Genomic DNA, 27,777 nt, shown 5'->3' on the forward strand with positions numbered 1-27,777 from the left:
TTCATTACCACGGATAATAGAGGTTCTACTGTGTATGTATAATTAAAAAAACAAAATAAAATTCTATAATTTTATTATCCTTTAAAAAGTAACATTCCACAATAAATAAATGCAGTCTCCGAACTGCTAGAAAACCTATTAACAAGTAAATGCCATGTTTAACAGTTCTTCATTCACTTTCGATAAGAGAATGTATGTGTTATTATACAAAATTTATGTCAGTATATAATTAAATACATTTCTACTTAATTCAACGTAAATATCTAAAAACTTTTGCAGAAAATAATATATTGCATACACTAATTACACTGCAACTAATACTTCGTCCTCTTCCTAAGAACTCTTCTTTTTGGTGAACCACAGACAGAGGGTGAAGTTTCTGGGAATTTCCTCGCATTTCTTCTTCTAGGCTTCCTAATGTCAAAATCATCAGATAGCTCCTCAAAATCTGAACCCTCGAGGTGTGAATTTAGTCTTTTCGGTGTCTTTTCTGTCTTCGCTTTCACACTTGCAGCAGAAACAATACTTTCATTTTCATTTCGCAAAGCAGGTTCTGCAAATGAAGATAAGAATAAAAATTAGACAAAATGCATGAGTAATTATGAAAAAAATCTAATATTTTCTTTAAATCACATTAAAATCAATTAAATTCAGAAAATTACGAAAAGGATGTTGCAGTTTGCAATTATTGTGTAATTAATTTATGTAATAAGTAATAAGTAAAATATGGGAAAGACATGGTACTTAATTTGACAGGAAGCTGAGTGGACCTTGGACTATTCTAGAAGTTTTAGTAATAAGAAAAATCTCGCTGGGATTGAACCTGGAACCTTTCAGTCCATAGGCAATTGGTCTACCAACCAAGTTACCTGGCTGCCAATATCAAATGTACTTACTAGGAAAGGAAATGGTGTTTCAACTAGACTCCCACACATAAAATCATTCACTAAAAACAAGAACTGGTGGACGGTGGCTAAAGATCGAGATCGATGGAGAAGAATTCTTAAGGAAGTCGAGGCCCGATCCGAGCTGTAGCGCTATGGATGATGATGATGATGATGAAAAACAAGAAAATCTTTTCATGACACCATAAAAAAATATGGACAAGCCACATAAGGTAAAAAAAAATGTAAAATGACACATGATTATAAATGAAAATAAATACAGTCGACTCCCAATAATTCGCATGTGGTTAATTCGCAATCTTTTTTTTGGGGGGGGGGGGGAGAAGGAGCGAATTAACTTTGTCATTTCCATTTTTACTCGATTTATGCTCTGTCTCCTCTCAAATGTTTAGAACTTGATAAGGAAGTTCAAGGATATAGACAAGAAAGTGAGGACGATAACATAATTATTAGATTTGACAGCTGGTAGTTGAAAGGATGGAGCAGATGAAGAGTGCAAGGATGAGGTCAGAAGTTACGAAAGTTACACACACTCAAGCTAGTATCATTTCGGACACTCTTTTGTCTTTTCTCATATATGGAAAATTGTCATGACTTTTTGTTTACAGATATTTTCTTAAGAAATTAAAAAAATTAACAATCCCTTAAGAAATATAAAAGATGACATTTTATTTTCATTCCATTTTCGGCCAATGAAGTGTAATGAAATTTTGAATTCCAACCAATCACAGTCATACATCACGATAATTTCTGCAGCTCGATTTATCACCATCAATTTATCGCATGGTCGTTCTTTTGTTTAGTCAGTGTCGCCAACTGTTTCCACGTAAATCAATGAGCATGAATCCATTGTACTAAATAAAGTGCGAAATCCTACTTCCACATTTACATCTTCATCTTCTAATTCCATGTCCATTGTATCTAAAGAAAATGACACTCCTTCATAACAACTGTTCATTTAATTAATGTATTAATCAGGTTATTTGTAATTATACTACAAAATGTTTAAATTAAATTATGATTTCAGCAGATAATGAAAACGTATTCCTGTTATAATAACAAGAAAAAAGCGCAGTACATATAATTAACAATTTTAAACCTGTATTTCACTTTTCTCAATTGGCATTACTGAATAACATTCAATTTCTTTATTGCAGTAATCGTAATTCATCTATTTCGACTTCACAATGTCTGAATAGGTTAAGTATTCATAAATATATTATTAAAATTCTGTGAGTGAATTTTAGGAATATATTATTTACATTTTTATTTTATTCACGAAATAGTCCTAATAAATAATGTCACTCGAGGTCTGAGATTTCCCAAATAAATCCACTCGCTTCGCTTGTGGATTTATTGGCAAATCTCAGACCTGGTGACATTACTATAGATAATTCGCGATTTTCTATATTTTGCTGAAGTTCGTTCATTAATTACCGTGAATTATCGGGAATCGTCTGTAAAGCAAACAGAATTAATGTAGTCGCTGAATTATGCCTATTTAGTGAATATGATTAGCACTTATAAGATGTACAGATAACATAGTTAAAACAAGATCATATACAGAAAAATGCATCATCTGTAAGGAGGGAGAGGGAAAGATTCCAATGTGCTTTACTGAGTAGCTATTAAAATAGATGCAACATCTTCCAAAGAAACTTCAGAAACACATTTAGGGAATCAATATTTGATTAGGAACCCATATGTCAAATTAATGACTGTGTTATACAATGTTACAAATCCGACCATTTAATCTTCATCATCAAAATGTCGAACAATGTTTACATGCTTACTTAGCATGTTTGTGTGCTTTAGTAATGTGTGCAATAAATGTTAGTTCCTACCACACCCACACTCCTTTGCTTCCTGTCATTAGCTTACGTTAACTTCTACCTATCAAATGGAACTATACATTTCCGCAGAGATCAGACATGCATTTTGTGCATGGTTTTGCTACAGGAAATGCACATGAAACGGAGTGGTTGTATAGAGTAAGCTTTCCCATTGGATGATGTAAGGCAGGGCAAGAAACAGCATGCAAACAAGCTTCGATTCTTCTGCAAGCTCCCTGGCTGCAGTGTACAGTATATGCTGTACAAATAGGAGCAACCAAACACAATGGTCAACAAAATTAACATTATGAAGTCGTGATGCAGTAACTCTTTATACTTTTGTTTGCACATTTTTAACAAATACAATGCAATTATTTCACAGCAGAAAATGGTATATAGCCCTACAATTTTGAATAATCAATAAAATGTTCCTTGTACAATACAGATTGAATAATTAAAAAATATCTGCGTACATATATACAACTTTCGAAACTGCTGGAGTATTACATCATTGTCGTCATAAAAGAAATACTCTTATGCGAAAATAAACCTTTTAAAATAAAATTTCCGCAGAATCTCTTCAATTTCCACCTCCTTATTAGGTCATGTAAATAGTTATATGCGTTACAAGAGCGGTATGTTGAAGTTTTCATGTTCGAGGAAAAGTTTGAAAAAGCGTAACGTAGTTGAGCTTTTTTAATTTCTGAGAATTGAAAGAAAACATACCGCTCGTGTATCGTACATTATTTTGTGCGAAGATCGTTTATTACATACCTGAAAGAGGAATTTCTAATTAGTTGCAATGAAATCTCCATCTTGGTTTCTGTTCAATGATGGCAAATTTGCAAAACAAAAATATCTATCTTCAACATTGTTGCTCTAAAATGTTTTCTGTGTTTACTATACTCCAGCAGGCTGTGATATACGTCTGTCTTTTTTTCCCCCCAGTCTATGATGAGTCTGGGATCTTGTTGATTTTTTCACGGCTTCCTTAATGTTACTTGCATCACGAATGCAGTAACTTTAGTGGAGTTGTAGAGTTTACTTAATTTTTGCAAATATTTAAAAACAGTAATTAACAGTGCAATTTAGGTGAAATTGCAGTCGTAAGTTTCCAATTTATAATTATTACTATATTGAACATCTCTAAAAATAATATGTTAAAAGCCTAAAGCAGTAAAATCAATATGTCACTTGAGCGGTAAGAAGAGGGAAATTGTTATGTGTTAGGTTGGGAATACTGAATGTGGAATTTTAGACTTTCTGCGGATTGGTTTTGTGCGGAAACTAAGCAAATATGCACGATCTCGCACAAATGTTATTTAAACAAGCAAATCTAAGTATAGGGCACTTATCATGATCGAATAGCTTGATCCTTAATCTTGGCTTTGTTAGAGGGTTTGGAATTGAACAAGTTACATCAGCTTCTTGTCTATGCAGATAACGTGAATATGTTAGGAGAAAATTCACAAACAATTAGGGAAAAAACAGAAATTTTACTTGAAGCAAGTAAATCGATAGTTTTGGAAGTAAATCCCGAAAAAAACAAAGTATATGATTATGTCTCGTGACCAGAATATTGTAAGAAATAGAAACATGAAAATTGAAGATTTATCCTTTGAAGAGGTGGAAAATTCAAATATCTTGGAGCAACAGTAACAAATATAAATGACTCTTGGGAGGAAATTAAACGCAGAATAAATATGGAAAATGCCTCTTATTGTTCGGCTGAGAAGCTTTTGTCATCTAGTCTGCTGTCAAAAAATCTGAAAGTTAGAATTTATAAAACAGTTATATTACCGGTTGCTCTGAATGGTTGTGAAACTTGGACTCTCACTTTGAGAGAGGAACAGAGATTAAGTATGTTTGAGAATAAGGTTCTTAGGAAAATATTTGGGGCTAAGAGGGATGAGGTTACAGGAGAATGGAGAAAGTTACACAACACAGAACTGCATGTATTGTATTCTTCACCTGGCATAATTAGGAACATTAAATCCAGACATTTGAGATGGGCAGGGCATGTAGCATGTATGGGCGAATCCAGAAATGCATATAGTGTGTTAGTTGGGAGACCGGAGGGAAAAAGACCTTTGGGGAGGCCGAGACGTAGATGGGAGGATAATATTAGAATGGATTTGAGGGAGGTGGGATATAATAGAGAGTGGATTAATCTTGCACAGGATAGGGACCGATGGCGGGCTTATGTGAGGGCGACAATGAACCTTCGGATTCCTTAAAAGCCATTTGTAAGTAAGTATATAGAATACTCTGCAATATTTTATAGTACATAATTAGGACTCATTTCGTATAATAAAAATGGAAAAGTACTAAGATGAGGTAAGCAATTTAATTTGAATGAAATGAGCCAAACAACGTATGTGATGGTCATGGTCATCATCATCATCATCATCATCATCTTCATGAAATATAAGAAAAAAAGTAAAAAAAATCAGACCTAGATGAACTAAAAAAGTCCATCTTAGGCCTGGTTTCTGACCAACAGACATCCACCTCCACGAGAAATTAACCTAATAAAAGTTCAAACTTACCTAGCATGAAATCTGAAAGCAAACTTGGGCTCTCACTTGATTGCTGAAACAAATCTGGTGTTACACTCCTTCGCATGCAAACACTTTCATTTTTTAATGAAATGGAGGTTTTCCCTAATATAGGTGACACGGCGCCATCTGAACTGTTGTAACTCACATCAAAGTTTTCCGCATTTTCAGATACTTCCATCCCAACATTTGATAAAGGACTGTAACACACGCTGTCTTCATCTTCATCATCAGCAATGTTGTTTTTCACAGGTGGTTCCTCTTTATTCACTATTTCAATAATATCATCATCTGAAATTCTTTTACTACTGTTCTCTTTCTGAGTTTTTGATGTATCTTGTTGAGATGAATGTTTCTTTTCTTCGTCGCGTTTCTTAATTGACTGAATCAACATTTCATAACTGCTTTTATGTTGCTGAACTGTAACAAAGTAACAAGAGCATAGAGAATCACAAATCTCATTCCATGGTAAGAATAAACATGAATATATAGTATATACTGGACTTTTTTTTTAGTATATACTCTTGTTAGTAAGAATAAAAACATTTGAGTACCTACTCATTTTTGATTACATACATGGAAGCATAGTAGAATATATTCAAGTGTCCATCTTGTACAGAATATATACTCAAGCTTGATAAGAATAAAAGCTAGTATATTCTCATATTTATAAGTTCGTTCTCATGTTATTCTGAGTATGGTCTGTAGCAGGCTCAATTCTGAATATTTGTTGATTTGTGTTCAGTTTAAAGTTAAATTTAAAAAAATGGCAGAATTTATGAACGATGTAGTACCTCATGGAAAAATATAGAAAAAGACGTGAACTCCAGAAGTCTTTAATGCTTCACAAAAGTGAATGTGAAATAGGTTAAACACGTATTTGTTCTTCATAAAAAACATAACCTATAAAAATATGAATGGCTATCAAATTATAAGGTTAGATTCTATTGTTAAATATAATTAACAATTACAGTTTATTTTGTAAAATTTGAATTGCAAAATGCAATTACTTGTAACTTTAAATTATATATATAACTCTCTATAATAAAAAATAGAATTAGCATAACTGGAATTCTAGAAATGGATTGTAATCTCTATCCAACATCCCATAATGATGATTTCCCAGTACTATTTTCTTGTTTCCTGTTTATTAACGTCACTTGTCTGATTCACTCTCTTTTTTCATGTTTATTTATTTATTCATTTATTTATTTACTTATTTATTTGTTTATTTAATTAATTTTATTATTTAATTAATGAACTTATTTATTTGTTTGTTTATTTATTTACTTATTTATTTATTTATTTATAAAAAGCAAAACACAAACCACTACAGCATGCGGATAGCATGTGAAAGTCTATAAAAAAAAAAACTGAGCATCACGGTGCAATGTGGTCAAAGAGGATAGGTAACACAAGTAGAGCCCGGACGAGAAGTTATGGCACCGGCGCGAGGGACGCATTTTAGTTCGTTTGCTTGGACTCGCCCTCACACTCAACTGGAGGGCTGTTGGGTCAGTTGGTTACTAGCATTCCGAGTGTTCAGATCATTCTGCTACTACCGCTATTGCTAATACTGAAAACATTGTCCTTCTGAGCGCCCTTATTATGGCATTGTCTAAGGTGTGAAATCATAGAGTAGCTCATAGTCAAGGACATGAATTAGCGTACAATGTATGGAAATTCATGTCAGAAGAGGTTGTAAATGAAATACCAATTCCATTGAAAAGCGTGTGTGCAAGAGTACTGGCTGCCACTGGTATTTCAAAGCGAACCTTGGCAAAAATCAGGAAAGAAGGGGAAAATATTGAGGCAGGAACAACAGATTCTTTCTCCAGTCCGGAAAAATCACAGCCGAAGAAGAAGATTGTTGCAGCTGTAGACAGTTTTGATGAGGAAGTCATAAGAAGACTCATCTATATTTTCTACGCTACACATAAGCAGAGGCCGACTCTGCAATCGCTTCTTCCAAAAATGGATATCAGTGTATGATTATGTGAAGAAAGTAGAGAATAATTACATTGAAATTGAGCACGTGATGGACAGTATTTTTGAGAACATTTCCATAGACTTAGGGACATCTGATTCCAGCACAGATCAGTCGTCTGATTCGGACAGAGAATAAGAATATAAAGATGGAATAGCGGGCGTAATTCCATTAGGTACCTTTGGACTCTTGAGTAGAAAAGTAGTGATAGTAAGGTAAGACGAATGTTTTTGGAAAGAGATGAAACGGATATGCCTGCTGCTCTGAGCTTGAGAACCGTAACCCAAACAACCCCCACTCCTCTACCCTACTGGCCGGCAATTTAAAACTTCGCGCATGTTGGTGCCATAACATCTCGTCTCAGCTCTACATACTAACTTTTAAACGAACAGGAAGGCTGTAAAGATGAGTATATATTCGCGTTAGGTAGAATGTCTTTATTCTTACGAATATGAGTATGTTCTAGTGGTTACGAATATATAATCACAAGAAGTGCTCATACTCAAAAGTATAAACACTGAGAAAGTACTTAAGCTTTATTCTTACTACCCATTATATCAAAGGTAAATACTTGGTAATACACAGATACTTACTATATTCTTGATTTGCGTTCTCGATCAATTTAGGATCTGTTTTTCTGTCGATTTTAAGTTTCTGAAAATGAAGTAACAATATTATATAAATTGTTGAACATGTAACAAAAGATTTACAAAGAGAAACCGCACTCGTAAAGAACAACACATTTTATCTACTACCAGAGGCGGCCCATCCCTATGTGTTACAGTGCTACAGCACAATGATAATTTTTACTCAAATAATATATTTGTAATACCACCATAGTATTTGATCGGTAATTTGGCAATTTCCCGTGTTTATGTTCATGACGTGTTATAGAGTGTTTACTCTTCGCTCTTTGGTGCCTCAGAGGGTTCATTGTGCTACTCAGAACTCCACATGAGAATGCAGACAATTATGCGCATGTGCGAAGCTGAAATCACTACTCTGATTGGCTATTTTTACACAGGAAAATGTTGTAGTCAGCTTCAGCACAACACAACTTGGAGATTGCAAAAGTAAAGCGTAACGAAAGAATGCTTGTTTGTGGAAGAACTCTGAACTATTTACAATGTATTTGGTAATTCAAGTGTCGACTGCTGCTGCCATCTACCTGTTTGAGGTTCCTCCTGAATGAACCAGCAAGCGACAGAAAATGGAATCCCAGAAAATTGAAGCCAAGAAAGTATGTGACCGTATAATTCAAGAAGCTACTCACCATTTCCAGTCTTTAAGCTACCTAGACGCAACAAAATTGTTAAACAGCATATTTTTTTTTATAATTTTTTGCATAATTTCCTTGAACGCCAATTTGAAGTTGCTGTCAACAGCTATACTGTAATGAACAAAAGAGTGTTAAAGACACAACTTGGAGTTCTATACGAAAGAACCAACTTCCGAAATATAGATGGAGCTGTTCAATTGTTCAATACATAGTCCCCAACAATTTACAGGATCCATTCTGTGAAGTAACGAAGTTGTTAAATATTTTGGTTACAACACCAATGACCACTGCTGAGCCAGAAAGATGTTTTTCTTGCTTGAAACGCATAAAAACGTTTTTAAGGAACACTATGTTCCAGGATCGTCTCACTGCTCTTGCAATACTGTCAACAGAAAAGAGTATGATGTCCAAGATGGAGGGATTTAACACCAGAGTAACTCAAAAGTTCTGCAGTAGGAAGGAACATCGTATGGACTTTATATTTTGTCACTAGGTGAGTCTCAAATTAAGATAAATACATGTAAGTGTATACAGTAGGCCTATTTAGAGATTGTAGCACACTCATTATGTTGACACCAGCCGCTACTGCTACTACAAAAAAGCATTTAGTAATACAATTTCTCAGTCAACAATATCAGCAACTGTTCTCAGAGTATAACTTTCTTTCCTAAAAGCCATTAAGATAAGGAATGTGATTGTTTTATACACATGGAAAAATTTTGATCTGTTTTTGTATGTTCACCTGCCAGATTCCTTAACAGAAAATGAAAATGTAGCAAGAATAATCTATAGCAGATTTGTTTATTGTGTTCTTAAAGGTCCTTGTGGATTTATATATGTAACACAAACAGTATTCATACTGAGTTCAGTAGAAGTTAAATCTATGAATTCAGAAGTGATACGAGAAAAGCAGAACAAACGTATTATTTACCAACACAGTACAAATAAAATACCTAACATGATGTGGTGTGATGGCAGGGTTGCCAGACATCCTGGATTTCCCAGGACTGTTCTGGATTCTAATGGTGTGTCCTGTGTCCTGGATTGAGTTATATCTGTCCAGAAATATAAAAAAAAAAAAAAAAAAAAAATGGAAAAATACAATTTTTTGCTCATTTCTATAAAATTATTATTTTTAAAATTCCTTATTCATTTCTTCAAGACCCTGTCCATCCTATGTTCAACATCATCGCCAAAGCTGCTTGGCACCACCTATTGGGTTGTATTGAAATAAAAATGATAATAATATATTATGTATTAGGTATTGTACAGCACTGTATATTTATTCTTTAATCTCTTTGGAAGTTGATTTGTTGCTGATAGGATATAAACACTGTATCGTGCATTTTTTCTGTATAAATCAGGCTGTAATACAAAATTATTTTTCCAGACGTTATGATTAATTCAAAGGAAATTTCATAATCTAGTAAAAGACAAAGTATATGATTATGTCTCGTGACCAGAATATTGTACGAAATGGAAATATAAAACCTGAAAATTTATCCTTTGAAATGTCTTGGAGCAACAGTTACAAATATAAATGACACCCACGAGGGAATTAAACGCAGAATAAATATGGGAAATTCCTATTATTATTCGGTTGAGAAGCTTCTATCATCCAGTCTGCTCTCATAAAACTTGAAAGTTAGAATTTATAAAAGTTATATTACTGGTTGTTCAGTATGGTTGTAAAACTTGGACTCTCACTTTGAGAGAGGAACAAAGATTAAGTGTGTTTGAGAATAAGGTTCTTAGGAAAATATTTGTGGCTAAGAGGGACGAAGTTACAGGGGAATGGAGAAAGTTACACAATGCAGAACTGCACACATTATATTCTTCACCTAACATAATTAAGATCATTAAATACAGACATCTGAGATGGGCAGGGCATGTAGCATGTATGGGCGAATACAGAAATGCATATAGAGTGTTAGTTGGGAGCCGGAGAGAAAAAGACCTTTGGAGAGGCCGAGATGTAGATGGGAGGATAATATTAAAATGCATTTGAGGTAGGTGGGATATGATGATAGAGACTGGATTAATCTTGCTCAGGATAGGGACCTATGGTAGGCAATGAGGACGGCAACGAACCTCCGGGTTTCTTAAAAGCCGTAAGTATAGTGCATTATTACAAACAACACTAAAGTGAACCAAGGGTCGAGTATTTCTTCAAAGAGTATAATATGAAATGGCATGTACGATACTCTTTCTCATAACGTGACATATGTAATTACCAGACCATTTAAAAAAAAAATCACTATTTGGTACAATGTAATCAATAATAATAATACATATAAAATCGAATATTTTCATTGTATCATTACAAGAAACGAAGAAGAATAAATCTGATGCCTAGCAAAAATCAAATTTAGCACCATTTCTCAATGCAGATACTTTTGATTCTCTTGGAGTACAGAAAGTGTAGAGGCATGAAACAATAAATTTAATTTAAATATGAAGCTGTACTAACAACGTCTGTGAAAAATTTTAAATCAAGGTTTATTTAACAATGCTCGCAACTGCAGAGGTTATATCAGCATCGTCGGTATGCCGGAATTTTGTCCCGCAGGAGTTCTTTTACATGCAAGTAAATGTACTGACATGAGCCTGTCGCATTTAAACACACTTAAATGCCATCGACCTGGGCTGGGATCGAACCAGCAACTTCGAGCATACAAGGCCAACACTATACCAAGTATGCTACCAAGGTCGACTATCTTCTGTCAAATCAAGTAGCATACATATCATGAACACTTTTACAAATGTGAAATATCAACATTGCATAGAGTTAAACATGGCAATTCATTAGAAACTTTTCTGTGGCCACATTTAATAGTCATAGCCATGGCACTTAGTATAGAGCAGTATGGTGCGTGCATTCCCAAACGATTTCTTTAAATCACAGAATTAACAAAATAGATACATACATGTCATAACATCAATTTGGTCCTATAGGACTATTTAATTGTAACAAACAGAGACTATGAGATTAAAAACATACTGATTTTAATATAATAAGAATGAAATCTAGATGAAACTAAAACGTCAACAAGCTTCTAATCAAGTCCATACAGCACAGTATAATCTTCATAATACTGTTAAATCTACTACTTTTAATTCAACATTAAATGATGGTAATAAATTGCTCAAACTCACACTGGAAGTACTAACTGAAGTGACCCTCTTTTCCTCTTGTTCTTCTTTCTCCAACTGCTTAATTAAATCCACAACTGATCTGGGATTTAAGACATCACACTCTGAATTATAAAGCAAGGTAAACCTGTAATACAGAAAACAATAATTACAGTACCATATAAAAGAAAAATATTGTTTTGAATTCCGAAATATTAATTATCAGCATTTGCATCTCACTTATTACTAAAATTCATAGGTAGCCCTAGAATGTAAGGACAAATGAAGATCAAAGAAAATGTGAACTGAATAATAAAGCTTAAACATCGTTGCCTATTCATGAATAAAAAGAAGTAGAGAAATACTCATTAAAATAAATACACACAGTCTGTAAAGAAAGGCACAAAATTATTATACTTGTTTTTTTGAAAGATGGAACATGACAGCTAAGTGGCCGAGCTTGGAACTACAGTGCCATGTTGCCAATATGAACTATCATGCTGCCAGCTGATGGAAGCTAGCAATCGTCGTTAAGATGGCTGACGTTAAAACATTCATTGACAATTGATGCGAAGGTAAGAAAACAATATAAAAATCGACAGAGAATCAAAGATGAAATGTATCAATGCTAACATTGTATGCACAATAAATGTGCTATTAAGCATTCGCCACATTGGAACACTAAGTTTGGCAACTCAACCGTTGTTACCATAGCAACAGGCCTATCACGCTATGTGCCATTCAGTTGTTTTTCCAATCGCAACGCTCCTGTCATGTCCCATCTTTAAAAAAAAACAAGTATAGATATCTCATTAAGATGCATACTATTAATAGTAAATGGAGAATCAATCAATCTTCTTAATGTTTATTTTAGTAGGTTATTTTACGACACTTTATCAACATCTTAGGTTATTTAGCATCTGAATGAAATGAAGGTGATAATGCCGGTGAAATGAGTCCGGATCCAGCACCGAAAGTTACCCAGCATTTGCTCATATTAGGTTGAGGGAAAATTCCAGAAAAAAACCTCAACCAGGTAACTTGCCCCAACCGGGAATCGAACCCGGGCCACCTGGTTTCGTGGCCAGATGCGCTAACCGTTACTCCACAGATGTAGACTCTTCTTAATGTATCCAGCTGTTTGCTGACAACATGAAGTCCACTATAGTCCACTGTAGTCTATTCAGTTCTTGTTTTTCACGAGAAATGAGAGGTATTTTGATCGGTGTTCATTATAGATGCCTGTTGCTAGTAGTTAGAGTTGGGGTGTAGTCAATATATACTGCAGGGCTGTGTCTCCTGCAACTGGTACTGATTATTTTAATTTACTTCTTTTGTGGTTTATGGATAGACAGTATAGAAGAATGTGTTCCAGATCTTCATCATGATTATTACACCACAGACAAGTAGGATTATCAGAAATGTGAAATCAGTGTAGGAACAATTGAGTGACAATGTGACCTGTTCTGGCTCTTGTTAAAAATGTTGTTGTTGTTTTCTAATGCCAGGCATTTGACAAAGTCATTTGACCTCTTGCACTCCAATATTTTTCAAAGATATTGTCATGGTTAGCCACTGACGCACAGATTTTGAGATGTTCTGAATCCATTTCTAGATTTGAGTTGCACAATAGACAGTTAGGAGACTGAGTAGTAGTAGTAGTAATAGGGTTTAAGAAGGGCGCGTCAGCCCTTATCTAAAATTCTTAATTTAACAAAGACATAAATAATGTAATAATCAGAGTGCTAAAAGAACTAAAAAGCGTTGTCACGATAAAACGAGGCACACAAAAGGGGACTGATATATTCCAATTCTATGCAGATGCTTGCCCAAACAGTCATGGCCTGTTGCCAATCTAAAAGCAGCTACAGACGATTTGCGTGGTAAATCAGGAATCAACTGTGGATTATGATGCAGAGAGTTCCATTTTTTTCCCTTGAGATTGTGTTATCAAATTTTGTTTGTTGAAGTCTAAGTATGTAGATTTAATAAATCTCTTCACAGAGTAATACGCAGATTTAGTAACAGGTCTGTAAGTAGCAGTGCTGCCCTTCTTTGCTAAAGCATCCGCATTCTCATTTCCCAGGATTCCACAATGGGATGGTATCCATTGGAATACATTTCTTTTATTGAGTGTTATTAGTTGAGAGATCATTTTATTTATTTCTGCTATTTGAGATGAAGGTGTGTGTCTAGAGACTATTGATTTGGAGTCTGACAATATAACTGCATTCTTAAATTTATTGATGTGGCAGAGAAGATTCCTGAGACTTTCACTTATTGCAGTGATTTCTCCATCAAAACTTGTTGTTCCATATCCAAGAGATCTATAAAGTGAGAAGAGACAGCACGTAACACCTGCACCGGCACCTTGTTCCCTGAAGATCAAGGATCCATTGGTGTATAAATGAAACCAATTTTGTGGAGGGTACCTAATATTAATTGTCTCTAAAGACGTTTCATTATTTCAGTGTTGTTAAAAATGTTTGAACATGTCTGGGCAAGTTTTTGTACATTTCCAGGTCATTTGGATTCTTCTGTACAGACTGTAAAATTTTTCCTTTGTCAGAAGAGAGCCAATTGTTGATACATAGGTTTATAAAATGAGACTTTACTGAAGCAAAAGCAATGGATAGAGATATCACTTGAAGAGGTCTTGGTTACAAATATGTTGCCTGTTTTGCAATATTATCGACTTTTTCATTTCCAGGTATACCACAATGACTAGGTATCCATTGAAAAGTTATTTCCTTTTGGAGTTCTTTTAGTTTACTTAGTTGTTTCTGAATTGGAATAATTCTAGATGCGTATAGGTTTGGTACATATTGGATTATATTAAATATAGCCCTCTTGGAGTCGGTAAGTATGCAAATAGATTTTTCAGAAATTTGAGTAACACACTGAAGAGAAAATGTAAATGGAGAAAAATAAGCAAACTAATATTCTTATTAAAATTTTAAACATTTACTTGTTTCAGTAAGAAAATAAAATATAATTAAGATTTATTACAACAGGAGAGGGCACACTGTAACTTATGATTATGATGACCTTGAAGAACATCCCTCAAGTTGTCAGTAGCCAACATTGACAACCTCAGCATGAAGGCAGATTGTGGTAATTAGCTTTTATATGCTATCTTTTGATATCAAAAACGTCACCTCCACAAAAATGTAGTATTTAATTTGTTTCAAGATATTCCCTTTGTATGGAGGACAAGAATATAGTGTCTTATCACTCCCTTATGTAGGAATGGTTTTTGAACCCCAATGGCCGCTTTCTCTATAGATATCAAGAGTCACAAGGAAGGAGACCCAAGTGTTGTTGCATGATTTCGATTTCTGTGTAGTGTGTTGGATAGACTGTCAAAATATACATACTTACTTATGACTAGGGTGTGGATGTTGATGAAAAGTCATCTTTTCACATTAGGACAATGCCTATTAATATAGAAATCCTTTCTATGTTAATATCAACGTAAAAAAGTAATTTCTTATATTGCATTTTTTGAACTAATAGGTAATTTTTATATTTTACCGGAATTTTTTGGTCATTTTTAATACTTTGAAGAACTTTAGATCATTTGGAATGCATTTTACTTTCTTCTTTACCGATATGTGTTAAATCATTTTCCAACCAAATAGGTCAGTAGTAATTACCTACTGAATAAGTGAATAACAGTGAAGTTTGAGTTTTATACTTTGGAACAGACTCTAAAGTCCATCCCTCATTGCACTGAAGGCTTTACTTCATACAACGGAAGTAATATAAAATGCTTGACAGCAGCTTAGTTTAAATGAGGACTTTGACCGCTACTGTTCCTTTGTCAGTGTGAGGGTGTCTTTAGAATTTATGTTTGGAAGGGGGGAAACTTTCACCATGTCCTGGGCAGGACGTTGTGTCCTCAACATGTTAAAAACACTGGCTACTGTAGTAGACAGTGTTTTTAACAGAAAAATTGCAAGAATGCACGCTGCGCACACTCCCTCATATGGAAGATATGGTAACAAAAGTGAAGAGCAGAAGGAGGAGGAGATGGAGAATGAAGGCACTGACATGGACAACTCCTGATTGAAAGACATTGAAAACCCTCATTAAAACTTTCATTTTGTTGTATGTTTTTTTTTCCTTTACCTTAGCCAAATTCCAGGAAGTTGCCTCCGCTCTCTGAGATTTGCAGGGCAGTCATTGAAACAAGGTGACTAATTTTTAAGAAGGTGTGGTGAGAGTACTGTGAATAATATTTAAATGTCATTTTCTTTTAATTTTATGTCATTTTTCCATTAGTTTAAGGGCATTTTAATGATCATTTTAAGTAGATTTTTAGGGCATCAACATTCGTCCCCTACTTATGACTTTTAAGGAACTCGGAGGTTCATTGCCGCCCTCACATAAGCCCGCCATCGGTCCCTATCCTGAGCAAGATTAATCCAGTCTCTATCATCATATCCCACCTCCCTCAAATCCATTTTAATATTATCTTCCCATCTACGTCTCAGCCTCCCCAAAGATCTTTTTCCCTCTGGCCTCCCAACTAACACTCTATATGCATTTCTGGATTCGCACATACAAGCTACATGCCCTGCCCATCTCAAACATCTAGATTTAATGTTCCTAATTGTGTCAGGTGAAGAATACAATGCGTGCAGTACTGTGTTGTGTAACTTTCTCCATTCTCCTATAACTCGTCCCGCTTAACCACAAATATTTTCCTAAGCACCTTATTCTCTAACACCCTTAACCTCCGTTCCTCTCTCATTTACAGCCTCACTATTCTTCCACCACCACACTGATATTTTATTGTTTAATGTTTTACTATGTTTCTTAAAACTACTTAGAATTAATTACGTCTCACACAGACTGATTTCAAAGAAGATTCCTGGAGCTGTATTCGGTCACATACCGTTGATGTCTGTTGACGAGAGTTTTCCTATCTCCTTGCGTACTTAATCCATGTTCTTTTAATTTCTTTTTCAGTTCCTTATCTTGAAGTAATGAGTATACTAATTTTGGCAGAGGTTTCCTCTTCTGCATCTTCAATGGAGAACTGCAAATACATACAGAATCAATGTCATCAAATAATTTTATTAGTGGGCTACAGTTACATAATTTATCTAAATAAAAATGTATGACACTCAAAAATCATTCTAGTAGAGGTTGGGCCTTTCTTTCGTTCAGAAGTCAATCCTATAAAAATTTAGACAATATGGATACAATTATATCTAGACCTAAATGTCATTTACAACAATAACAGATAATGTGATACTAAAACAGTGAGAATTTACTAAGTAAATGACAACATCGTCTCTTCCATTAGTTCAAAAGTCAATCTTGTAAAAATTTAGATACTATGAATATATTTAACTCCGCTTATGACAAGAACTAGTTAATGTTATAATAAAACAAAGATCATTCACGTAGTCAATAACACAATTGTGTCTTCCATTTGTTCAGAAGTCAATCTCATACATAAAAATGCATATTCTACTTCAGATTCAGTAATACCTTATTAGTGGTTTGTTGCATCAGATACAAAATGGGTACACTAGGCCTATATACTGTGTATATGTATTTATTTGTTACTGTTTGGAGAAAAATTTGGTAATTTCATAGAAGACGGGCACTTGGTTGAATGTAGTAAGTATTACCAACGTCTTTATTTCAGAGTTAAATGTTAGTGATCTTTTAGTGACTTTTACATGTTAGTTCTAGGTTTTTGTACTAGGTGTCGCCGTGATTTTCTTTTAATTTTATTGGTTATAGTTGTCATTTGTTCTAGAATTTTCGTTAATTTTGAATGGATAATGACGTTATCAGTTGTTCTTGGTTGTTTGACGTGAGTGGTGTTATGTTGTGTCTGATGGCTAAAGCTATTGAAAGTTTCTCATTTTATGATTTTTGTTATTTTCTTTCGATTTGATTGGTTATAGTTATCATTTATTCTAGAATTTTCATTAATTTTTCATGGATAATGACGTTGTCCTGTTGTTCTTAGTTGTTTGACGTGAGTGGTGTTACATTGTAGATTTGTCTGCATTTGTCGAATGCGCATCATCATGCTTACGAAAAGCCACTTTTCAGTGCCAATAATTTATTTTGTGTGCACAAGGTTGGAATTTTGAAGTAAGAGGGAAAGGAAGGAAACCGTGTTCTGAAATTTATCTATCAAATTTTGTGTCTATTTTGGTTTAGTTCTTTCGCTGGTGAAGAAGGATTGTGTTGAATGTTGAGAAAAAAACTGTTTTTCTGTGGTTTAAAGGAATTACTTACTGAATTTTCTGTAGAAGTTAAGATGTAATAAGTGTTCGAAAAGAATTTCATTTAGTGTAAACACGTGGTTTATTTATGCAAAGTTGATTGTACGACAAAGTGTTGGTTTAGTTCTTTGTTGCCTGCATGGTTTAAGTTTAGATTGCCTTAAAGCCTGTGTCATTTATACTGGAAGTGAAGAGGTTGTAGTTGAAGACGTCGATGAGAATTGAATTTTATTTGATAAGATGATAAATTATTATGTTTTGTTTTGTGTTTTAGTGATTTTTGGGGGTAAAGTGCGGACGAAAACTGCCAGAAAAGTACTACCAACTATGAAGTTCGAATGCCACCAAACGCCAAAAAAATCAAAGGCGAAAAATTAAATATATTTTCATTTTTTTGGAGGGCTTGTTCTTCTTTAAAAATATGAATATATATTTGATTTTTCATCTTTGATTTTGCGATGTTTGGTGACATTTGGACATCATAGTTGGCAGAACGTTTTTGGTAGTTTTCGTCAGCCATGTTGGATTTTGCCCGTCTTCTAGGAAATTACCAAAAATTTATAATAAGAGAAAAAATAAGTTAAAAATATTAGTTTAATCTTGTTGAAAAATGTCAGACTACCTTCAAATCAGCTTCTTGTCTATGCGGATGACGTGAATATGTTAGGAGAAAATCCACAAACGATTAGAGAAAAAGCGGAAATTCTAGTTGAAGCAAGTAACGCGATAGGGTTGGAAATGAATCCCGAAAAGACTAAGTATATGATTATATCTCGTGACCAGAATATTGTACGAAATGGAACTATAAAAATTGGAGATTTATCCTTCTAAGAGGTGGAAAAATTCAAATATCTTGGAGCAACAGTAACAAATCTTTGGTCGGCGGGAAAAGGCACATAAGTCAAAAAATAATAATTTTTCAGGAGAGACTTTCTTTTTAATTTACTCTTAACTGAATACAAGTACAATAATGAAATTCATGTATGTTAAAGTAAGATCCTTTTCAATTTAAAATACAAGAAAATTTATTATTTAAAAAATTAGAAAAAATGGTAGACTTATGTAATTAGGTACAACAGAAAAATCGACTTTTTTTACTTATGTGCCTTTCTCTGCCGACCAAAGAAACATATATGACACACGGGAGGAAATTATTATTCAGTTGAGAAGCTTTTGTCAAAATATCTGAAAGTTAGAATTTATAAAACAGTTATATTACTGGTTGTTCTGTATGGCTGTGAAACTTGGACTCTCACTTTGAGAGAGGAACAGAGATTAAGAGTGTTTGAGAATAAGGGTCTTAGGAAAATATTTGGGGCTAAGAGGGATTAAGTTACAGGAGAATGGAGAAAGTTACACAACGCAGAGGTGCATGCATTGTATTCTTCACCTAACATAATTAGGAACATTAAATCCAGACGTTTGAGATGGACAGGGCATGTAGCACGTATGGGCGAACCCAGAAATGTATATAGTGTGTTAGTTGGGAGGCCGCAAGGAAAATGACCTTTGGGGAGGCCGAGACATAGATGGGAAGATAATATTAAAATGGATTTGAGGCTGGTGGGATATGATGGTAGAGACTGGATTAATCTTGCTCGGGATAGGGACCTATGGCAGGCTTATGTGAGGGCGGCAATGAACCTGTGGGTTAGCCAGTAAGTAAGTAAGTAAGCCTACCTTCAAAACTTATTTTTCCTCTTATTAGAAGTTATAACATTTGACAACTAGTGGACAAAACTAATCTTGATAAGAACTGTTAAAAAAAGTTAAAAAAAAAATAGTTAAAACCATTCTATGCTTAAAAGCTTCAAAGTCTGTTACTGTACTGCCATGCATAATACTAGAGCATTCAGTAAGTAATGGCAACAATGCTGCAAATCAGTGCTCCTAACGGTGACCATCGAATCTTGTAGTATGTAATAGAACAGCGACTGTTTCATAAAACTGCAATACTGAAAGTCTCGAAGTAACCATATTTTGTAAATACAGGACTGTTTCTGAAAAGCCTTATGAGCAAAGATACTTCATAAAAATCCAAGTTGCAAGAAGAAAAAAGGCAACTCATTGCTTTAGGGCATTACAAGAAGCCTGTGGCAGAGAAGTCCTATCATAACGAATTACTTCAAGTTGGGTGGAATCGAGGAATTCACTTTCAATCAACAGCTGACATCCAAAAAAGCTTTAGATCGATGAGTAAGAGAGATAATCAGAAATGATGCTGTAGAGTCAGCCATAACAGGGAATTCTGTCTTTCTTTGTATAGTGAGGCGTCCTACAGAGATTTCATCCTCTCAAGCACACTGATTGTGCCTATGTATTTTGGAATTTCCACTGAATGCAGATAGCCTATGACATGCCATTAGGAGCGTATGAAGCAACTAATTTGAGGTGAATGAACTGCAAAAAGTAAGTTAAGCACTGTTGAAATTCGTGAAGTTTTTGGGCATTTTCACTGATAGAAGACTCTGATCTTGTGTGTGCAGTTACAAGCTGTGAATTTTTCTAAGGTCTCTGCACAGTCTGCCTTATTCTGATGCTTCTGAACATTGAATTTTTATATTTTGTTTTGTTAAGCTATGCCAAAACAAGTGAAATGACATTTATTAGAACAGTGAAATGGAAATTATTCCATCTTTACCACCAAGAGAAAAGTTTTGTCATTTAAAATTGACTGTACTCATAGCTAGCAGTGCATATTTCTGTAAAGATTACTGTGCACTTAACTATGGAATCCCGGCCAAATAAGTCACTCAGATGAGTGCGCCCCTTGTATAATGGCAGTTGACTTGGACATAAAACATCAGCGTATATGCCTAACTTGGAGTCAGGCCAAAAGGGAAAACATTGGAGGAGGATGGTTCGATCCGGTGCTGTGGATTGAATTTGGCATAGCTCAGTGGTCAGAACGCTTGGTACTTAGAACCAAGGACCCGGGTTCGATCCCCAGCGCCAGAGCGAATTTTTCTCCTCAAATATTAATTGTACTCGTACATTTTTAACAATCAGGCAATTTTTGCGACCCCTTTCACAGTTTGGACAAAAGACCTAAAAAAAACTATTTCACCTATTCCAATAACCTAAAACGGACTTCTTAAAAACATAAAAATGCGGTCCCTACCTATGGCTCATGCCAAGTTTAAAGGACGAGTTTTATACTGCAGTATTATGAAGTTATGTACTTAATGAATCTCATTTCATATTGGAGGAAAATGGCAAGTTGTAGCTGATTTAAGTGAACACCATATTTTAACGTTTTGGTGGCTACTTCATTCACACACAACCCCCAGAATGTCTGGAGGACCACACCTGCTGTTGGTCGATGGTTCCATTGGACCTAGCTGGGAGATCTTGTTAATCACAAGCTTTCCCTCCTTAAGCCACTGGAGGATGATTTTTGTGTCATAGCAGGTCAGCATTAGGAACAGAAAAGTAAAAAAGAGGAGGAAGGAAAGTGAAATGAACCTCTAGGCCTCGAATGCTCTAATGCCATCAGGGTTGAAGAAAGTAAGAGTTCAGTCAGAGGACTGGATAGGAAAGGGTAAAGAAGGAATTAGGTATTGAAAGAGGAAAATTATACCAAATTCAGTCATTAACTCATCAAGCTGACCAGTGCTAATTGATGAGTAGCCCCTCCCTTTAGTTCAGCTTGTAAAATTATGCTTACTCAGCTGCACCACAGGAAGGCAGGGATGGGACATTGGGTATTTGTCCAGGTTGGTTCCTTAAAGCCTTCAATGGGAAGGATTAATGGCTCTCACCCCTGTATCCGACAGATACCCTCTAGAATTTTCAATATTATTAACTCAGTCAAACTGGAGACTGCATAGTAATGTCTGTCTCAGTTTTTTATTTTAAGAATAAAATAAAAATAAGTTATATATGTTGGAGTAAAATGTGATCATTGCAGGAAATGGGAGCTAAAGTAGGATTTTCCATTTTTCTGTTTTTGTGGTTTCAAAAAGAGGATGAAATACTGAGCATTTAAAGAAATTCATGGTTCTAGGTACTAAAGTTTTTAATTACTTATTTAATGTTGATATTACGTTATGTATTTTATCATAATCCATAGTTAATTCTCGATTTACCACGAAAATAGTCTGTAGCTGCATTTAGGTTGGCAACAGGCCATGACCGTTTGGCCAAACACCTGCATAGAATTGGAATATATCAGTCCCCTAACTGCCCATTGTGCAACTCAAACCAAGAAATAGATTCGGAACACCTCAAAATCTGTGCTTCACTGGCTGACCATGATAATATCTTTGAAAAATATTGGAGTGCAAGAGGTCAAATGACTTTATTGTCAAACGCCTGGCATTAGAAAACAACAACAACAACTTAATGCATCTTGTATCTTACCTGGATTGTACTGGTTGTTCACATCTCTTCAAACATGCATCTAAATGTGCATTAATATTTTTTTCTGGAATGTCAACACTGCACACAGGACATGCAACGAGGATAATCTTCAACTTCTTTGGACTGAACATTGATGGAATTTGCTGTTCACATCTAGAAGACACTTTTGTGGAAGTTGAAATTTCATTCATCTTTTGTGTGGAAGTTTCTCTTTTCACATTTACGGAATTACTTGTTACTGTTTCAGGTATATGTGTTGATGTAGAAGGCACTTCGATAGAGTTATATGTTTTTAGCACAGCTTTATTTCTTCCATCAATGGCGACACACTTCCTAACATCTCCAACAGGTTCATTGTTTTTAAGACAAAGCTTTCTTACAGGTTCCTCACTCAGATCTGGAGTGAGTTTAACAGCACTAATTGGAATGTCTTTCGCATCCTTACTACATTTCTTCACTTCATTCAAGAGCTTAAAGAAAACTTCAATAATGCTATCTATAATTCTGTTGTTGCGAAGCTGATGATCAAATGCTTCTGTGGAACATGAAGGGCACTGAGTTCTGTATACAAGGGATCTCCGAATGCATATTGAACAATCTAGTAAAAAGAAAAAAAGAAAACAAAAATTAATAACATCTTTGTTCTCTTCAAAATGTACCTAACTAGAAGGCATTCTGCAAAAAACAACCAACCCAAAAAGTTAGATAAAGTGATGAAAGAGTAGTGGAACAGAGAAAAATTCTCTCCGGCACCGGAATTTGAACCAGGATTTTCAGCTCTACGTGCTGATGCTTTATCCACTAAGCCACACCGGATTCCCACCCCGGTGCCGGATAGAATCCTCTCAGTTTAAGTTCCACCTCTTGAGTTCCCTCTGCACTACGTCATATAAGTCTATGAATGTAGGACAATGTCCACCTATGTGCGGAGGTGCACTCATATGAGTGACTAATTGGCTGGGATCCGACGGAATAAGCGCAGTCTTAAATCACAAAGTGATCCGACATCAGGATGGGAATCCGGTGTGGCTTAGTGGATAAAGCATCAGCACATAGAGCTGAAAACTCGGGTTTAAATCCCGGCGCCGGAGACAATTTTTCTCCGTTCCACTACTCTTTCATCATACGATGACGCAGAATATCTGCATGGAAACTTCATATCGTCACCTGAATGCAAGAACTAGGTAACTCGAAATTTGCGTTTTTTAGTTACCTCTTTTATAGCATAGCAAAAATCGCACAAAATGTAATCCAGGATCTAGGTAACTGATCGAACGATGCCAGCAACATCTATTTTCCAATCTAACAAATAGCTAAAAGAAAACGAGACATATTTCTTAGTGCAATAAATAAGTAAATAGGCAATGTCACAAAATATGAAAAATCAAGTTACCTAGTCTTGCATTCAGGCGACGATACGTACTTCGGTACATTAAAATAATAATATACAGGTAAAGTGAACCAAACATATCACTTTCTTTTTGAGCTTGTTCCCTGTGCTGAAATGGAATGAACTTACAGGGATATTTGATATGAAAACTATGAAGAAATATTTACTTCTTATTGCCATTAAAGCTTAGTTTCATTTCTTTCAGTTCCATTAGTATGTGGGATGGTTCATTTATGCAAAATGTTACCCAATTAAGATCAAAAATACTGTAATATTTTTCATTTCATAATTTTAACACTTTATCTTTGTTTGACATTAACAAATCCAGGGCCCAAATGTGACTCGAAAATTTCAGTCACTTCCTAATAGCCTATGGATATTTCATAAGTCTGTGAAACATTTTAGAAGTTCAGCGCAAATAAACTAAGCAACAAATACATTTTATTACACAGAAATGTAGGTAAACTCTCCAAGTTTATTACATATCTTACAAATGCTCAATGTGCCACCTTTGATGATATGGCAGACATCTAGCCGATAATCCATTTCATCCCACAAGAAGTCAACATATCACAATTGAACAGTGGTGATATAGTTGTGAAGATTCTTAAGGTTAGCGGGGAGTGGGGGGGGGGGGTACAAAAAAAACAATGTCCTTCACAAATCCCCATACGAAAAAATCGCAAGTTGTTACATCCGGTGACCTGGGTGGTCACTGTATTAAGTGTCACCTTCTTGTCCACAGCATCCTATCCAACATTGTGACAAATTTGTACTGAGATAGCTCACATATCATGAAAATGAGCCAGGCAACTGTCTTGTTGAAAAATGTAATTATTTCAGGCTTTTTCCTAACAAAACTAATTCACTACTATTCCTCTTAGCGGCAAACCAAGGTAACTATGCGATACAGGCTTTTTCCTAACAAAACTTGAACAATTTCTCATTCTTATCAGTATAAGATCGCAATTACTCACTGCTATGTTTATTTCTGGTGAATTTCTAAAATGTTTCACGGACTTATGAAAGTGGTGTAGGCTACTTTTAGATACATTCCTGTTCTCCATTATGTTCTTTCGTACATTAACGTAATTTCTTATTACTTCATAAACAGAGCTTCCATTTCAAAACTTCCCAGTACAAATAACTATTTAGCCTATGTCAATGAAATTTAATTTAAAGAAAAAAAAAAAATACATTAATTTAGATATTGAGAGGAAAGTTTAAAAACAGTGTTAATTTCATTTTAGGTTTCACCCCCTTATTCTATTCACTCTCCCTCCAAAATTTCAAATGCCACCCCTAGGCCTATACATATATACAGTAAAAGCCCGATACAGTGCAGTCCGATCTACCATGAATTCATATTTAATGTTGGGAAAGTATGACCCCAAGTAAAAAACATAAAATATACAATACATTTCGTGGAAATCAATCTTAAAAAAACTCAATGTAAAAGACAATACTGCATAGTGTTTCTGCAGTATAACGTGCTGCATCACCAGGTATATGAACAGCCATTAGTGGACAAGGACCTTTTCTTCGGGTTGTAAAACTGCATTCCAAGGGATTTTGCAGGCATAACAGGGAACAATTTGTGTGTTAACAAGACATGAATGCATTTTTATTTTAGTTTTTTCAAAACTTTTAAAGTGAAAGTTATACTGTACTGTGTTTTTGTCTGTCTCACATGTTCTGAGTGTTAAGTTGTACAGTTTCAGTCTATGTCACACGTTATGAGTCTTAATTTAATTAAATGTAAAGTGCAGTAAAGTCGCAAAAACGAAAAGCATAGGCCTATCCAGTGGGTTGAAAGCTAAAAATAATACTGACCGTGTAAAAAGCGGAGAAACAAAGGCAAACTTGTCACGCGAATGCAGCATTCCAGAAAGTACAATAAGAGTGGGTTAAAGAAGAAACTAAACTTTGAATTTTTGTGGACACTACTGAAAGTGAGGTGGGATTACGAAAAAACTAAACTATGCAAAGACAGTGACTTGGAAGAGTGTCTGTACAGATGGTTTTTAATAAAAAGAAGTGAAGTGTAGGCCTACCACTGTCAGGACCGATCTTAAAGGCACAGGCTGTGAAATTCTACATGGCAATAATGATTTTAATGCATCTGTTGGGTGGTTTTCGCGATGGAAATCTCGTCAAGGGATAAACTAATATCGAGGGAGAAGCTTGGTCATGTGACAGTGAGTCTGCGACTATATTTTCAGGAAAATTAAAGAAAGTTATGATTGATCATGGCTTAAATCAGGGCTGGGCACCGGGAGCAAATCCAAACTCTAAATGGGGACGCTTAATATTCATCTGTCATGACATCAATGCTGTGCGGTGTTCGGCGAGGAAGAAAAGGGGTTGAACAGAAGTCATATGGTTCCCTGTGAGAGTAGAATTCGCTCTTGGTGCCCAGCCCTCGCTTAAATGATCATCAAATTTATAATTGTTAGGAAATAGCTCTCTATTTTCGTCTTCTTCCTTCAAGAACTCTGATAATAAATGTGGAGTAAAAATGAGCAAGGACAGGATTACCCTCCTTTTTGCTGTTAATAAATCAGGCAGCCATAAACTTAAATCTCTAAGTACAGGGAAAAGTCGGAGCCCTGCTTTAAGCACGTCAACATGTCCTCACTACCCATCTCCTACAAAAACATAGATGCATAGATGACAAGCGAGATTTTCACTAGGTAGTTCCATGAAGAGTTTGTTCCGATTGTCAGAAATCATTTGTGGTCCCTTGGACTCGAAGAGTTGGCTGTGCTTATCCTTGAACACTGTCCAACATATACACCTGCTGATCTGCTGCAGTCAAGAGATGAAAAATATCAGTGTCGTGTTCCTGCCAAAAAAACACTACGGTATTAATCCAGCCATTAGATCAAGACATAATAAGGACATGTAAAGCGCATTACCGCCGTGAACTGCTCTCCAGTATTGTTAACTCTGAAGAAATGCAAACTTTCCTTAAATCAATAAACTTGAGGAATAAGAAAGGAAACTACCTCAGCGCTAGTTTAGCCAATTTACTTTGGCAATACCGTTCGTAGCCACTATTTCTCTACTTCTTCCCGTGTTATTTCCATCTAGCTATGCTTTAGACTAGTCCTCACTATTCAGAAGTTAAGTTAGGTTAGTTTAGATTATGTTCGTCCTGAAACATTCCAACCACATCGACTCACTTTTTGACGGTGTATAATATTTGTGGGAATTAAAAACATCCCAAAACTGTTTCAATTTACCTTCACTGACCGTTCACAACGTCCATATACCCCGTTATATTTTATTATTCGTTCACCACTTGTTCAATTAGCTACACTTCCATAAACAAGGGACAAGTACGGTGTCGCTTAAATAAATAATTCTTCAACTTTTAAAGACACAGCGTATTAAAGTAATTACAAAAACTTGTAAATTTAAGACCAATAATAGATATAAACCCAGTGAAAGTTGATCTAGCCTAATTTATGTACTTACAATTGTGGGAACAACTCGTGACCATTGAAGTTTTCATGTGTTCGTAACAAATACCGCATCGTAGAAGTGAGTCCAATTCCTATGCAAAAGTAGATTAACAACACATATTAACCAACCACAATTAAAAGTTCTGTGTAAAACAGTAAAACTATTTTACTCTTGAAAACATGAATTCGAAGTTGAAAGTGATATAAACGTATAGGTCTAGGCCTTTACCTTCAAAGCTGGGATGTCAGTAGGTATTTCAACATCAAGATCAGCCATTATTGTTCGTTTTTTTTTACGTACAATACCACCAATTTGTGTATTATTACCAAATACCAACAAATTACGTTTAAGACTGTTCACGACCTTTACCCTTCCCGCCGAACCTGAACGCCGCCATATAATCGCATTCAGTGTCGCCAACTGTCATCATAGTCTAATATCCCTGATCGCATATCAGGGCTACCCGTAGAGGGAGTTTAGCCTTACCCTGCCAGCCCTGATCAAAATGTAACGTAATCAGGCCTGTCAGCTTTGTGGCCAGTTTTCTGAAAAGCCGTCTGCTAGAATCCCCGCTTGCTACACGCTATACTTGCATTGTACTTTTTAGTAG

General features: G+C 35.2%; 1 protein-coding gene across 1 annotated transcript; it reads right to left on the bottom strand.

Moving 5' to 3' along the window:
- Positions 1 to 56: 56 nt before the first annotated feature.
- Positions 57 to 27,565, bottom strand: LOC138700276 (E3 ubiquitin-protein ligase RAD18-like). Its single transcript, XM_069826781.1, has 8 exons — positions 27,396 to 27,565; positions 27,180 to 27,258; positions 22,310 to 22,907; positions 16,594 to 16,737; positions 11,718 to 11,841; positions 7,876 to 7,936; positions 5,287 to 5,715; positions 57 to 553 (listed from the first exon to the last, which is right to left on the bottom strand). The coding sequence occupies exons 1-8, from the start codon at positions 27,441 to 27,443 to the stop codon at positions 315 to 317; spliced, it is 1,722 nt and encodes a 573-aa protein (XP_069682882.1). The 5' UTR covers positions 27,444 to 27,565; the 3' UTR covers positions 57 to 314.
- Positions 27,566 to 27,777: the final 212 nt, after the last annotated feature.

Source organism: Periplaneta americana, chromosome 5 (assembly GCF_040183065.1).
Source record: "Periplaneta americana isolate PAMFEO1 chromosome 5, P.americana_PAMFEO1_priV1, whole genome shotgun sequence".
Classification (NCBI taxonomy): domain Eukaryota; kingdom Metazoa; phylum Arthropoda; class Insecta; order Blattodea; family Blattidae; genus Periplaneta; species Periplaneta americana.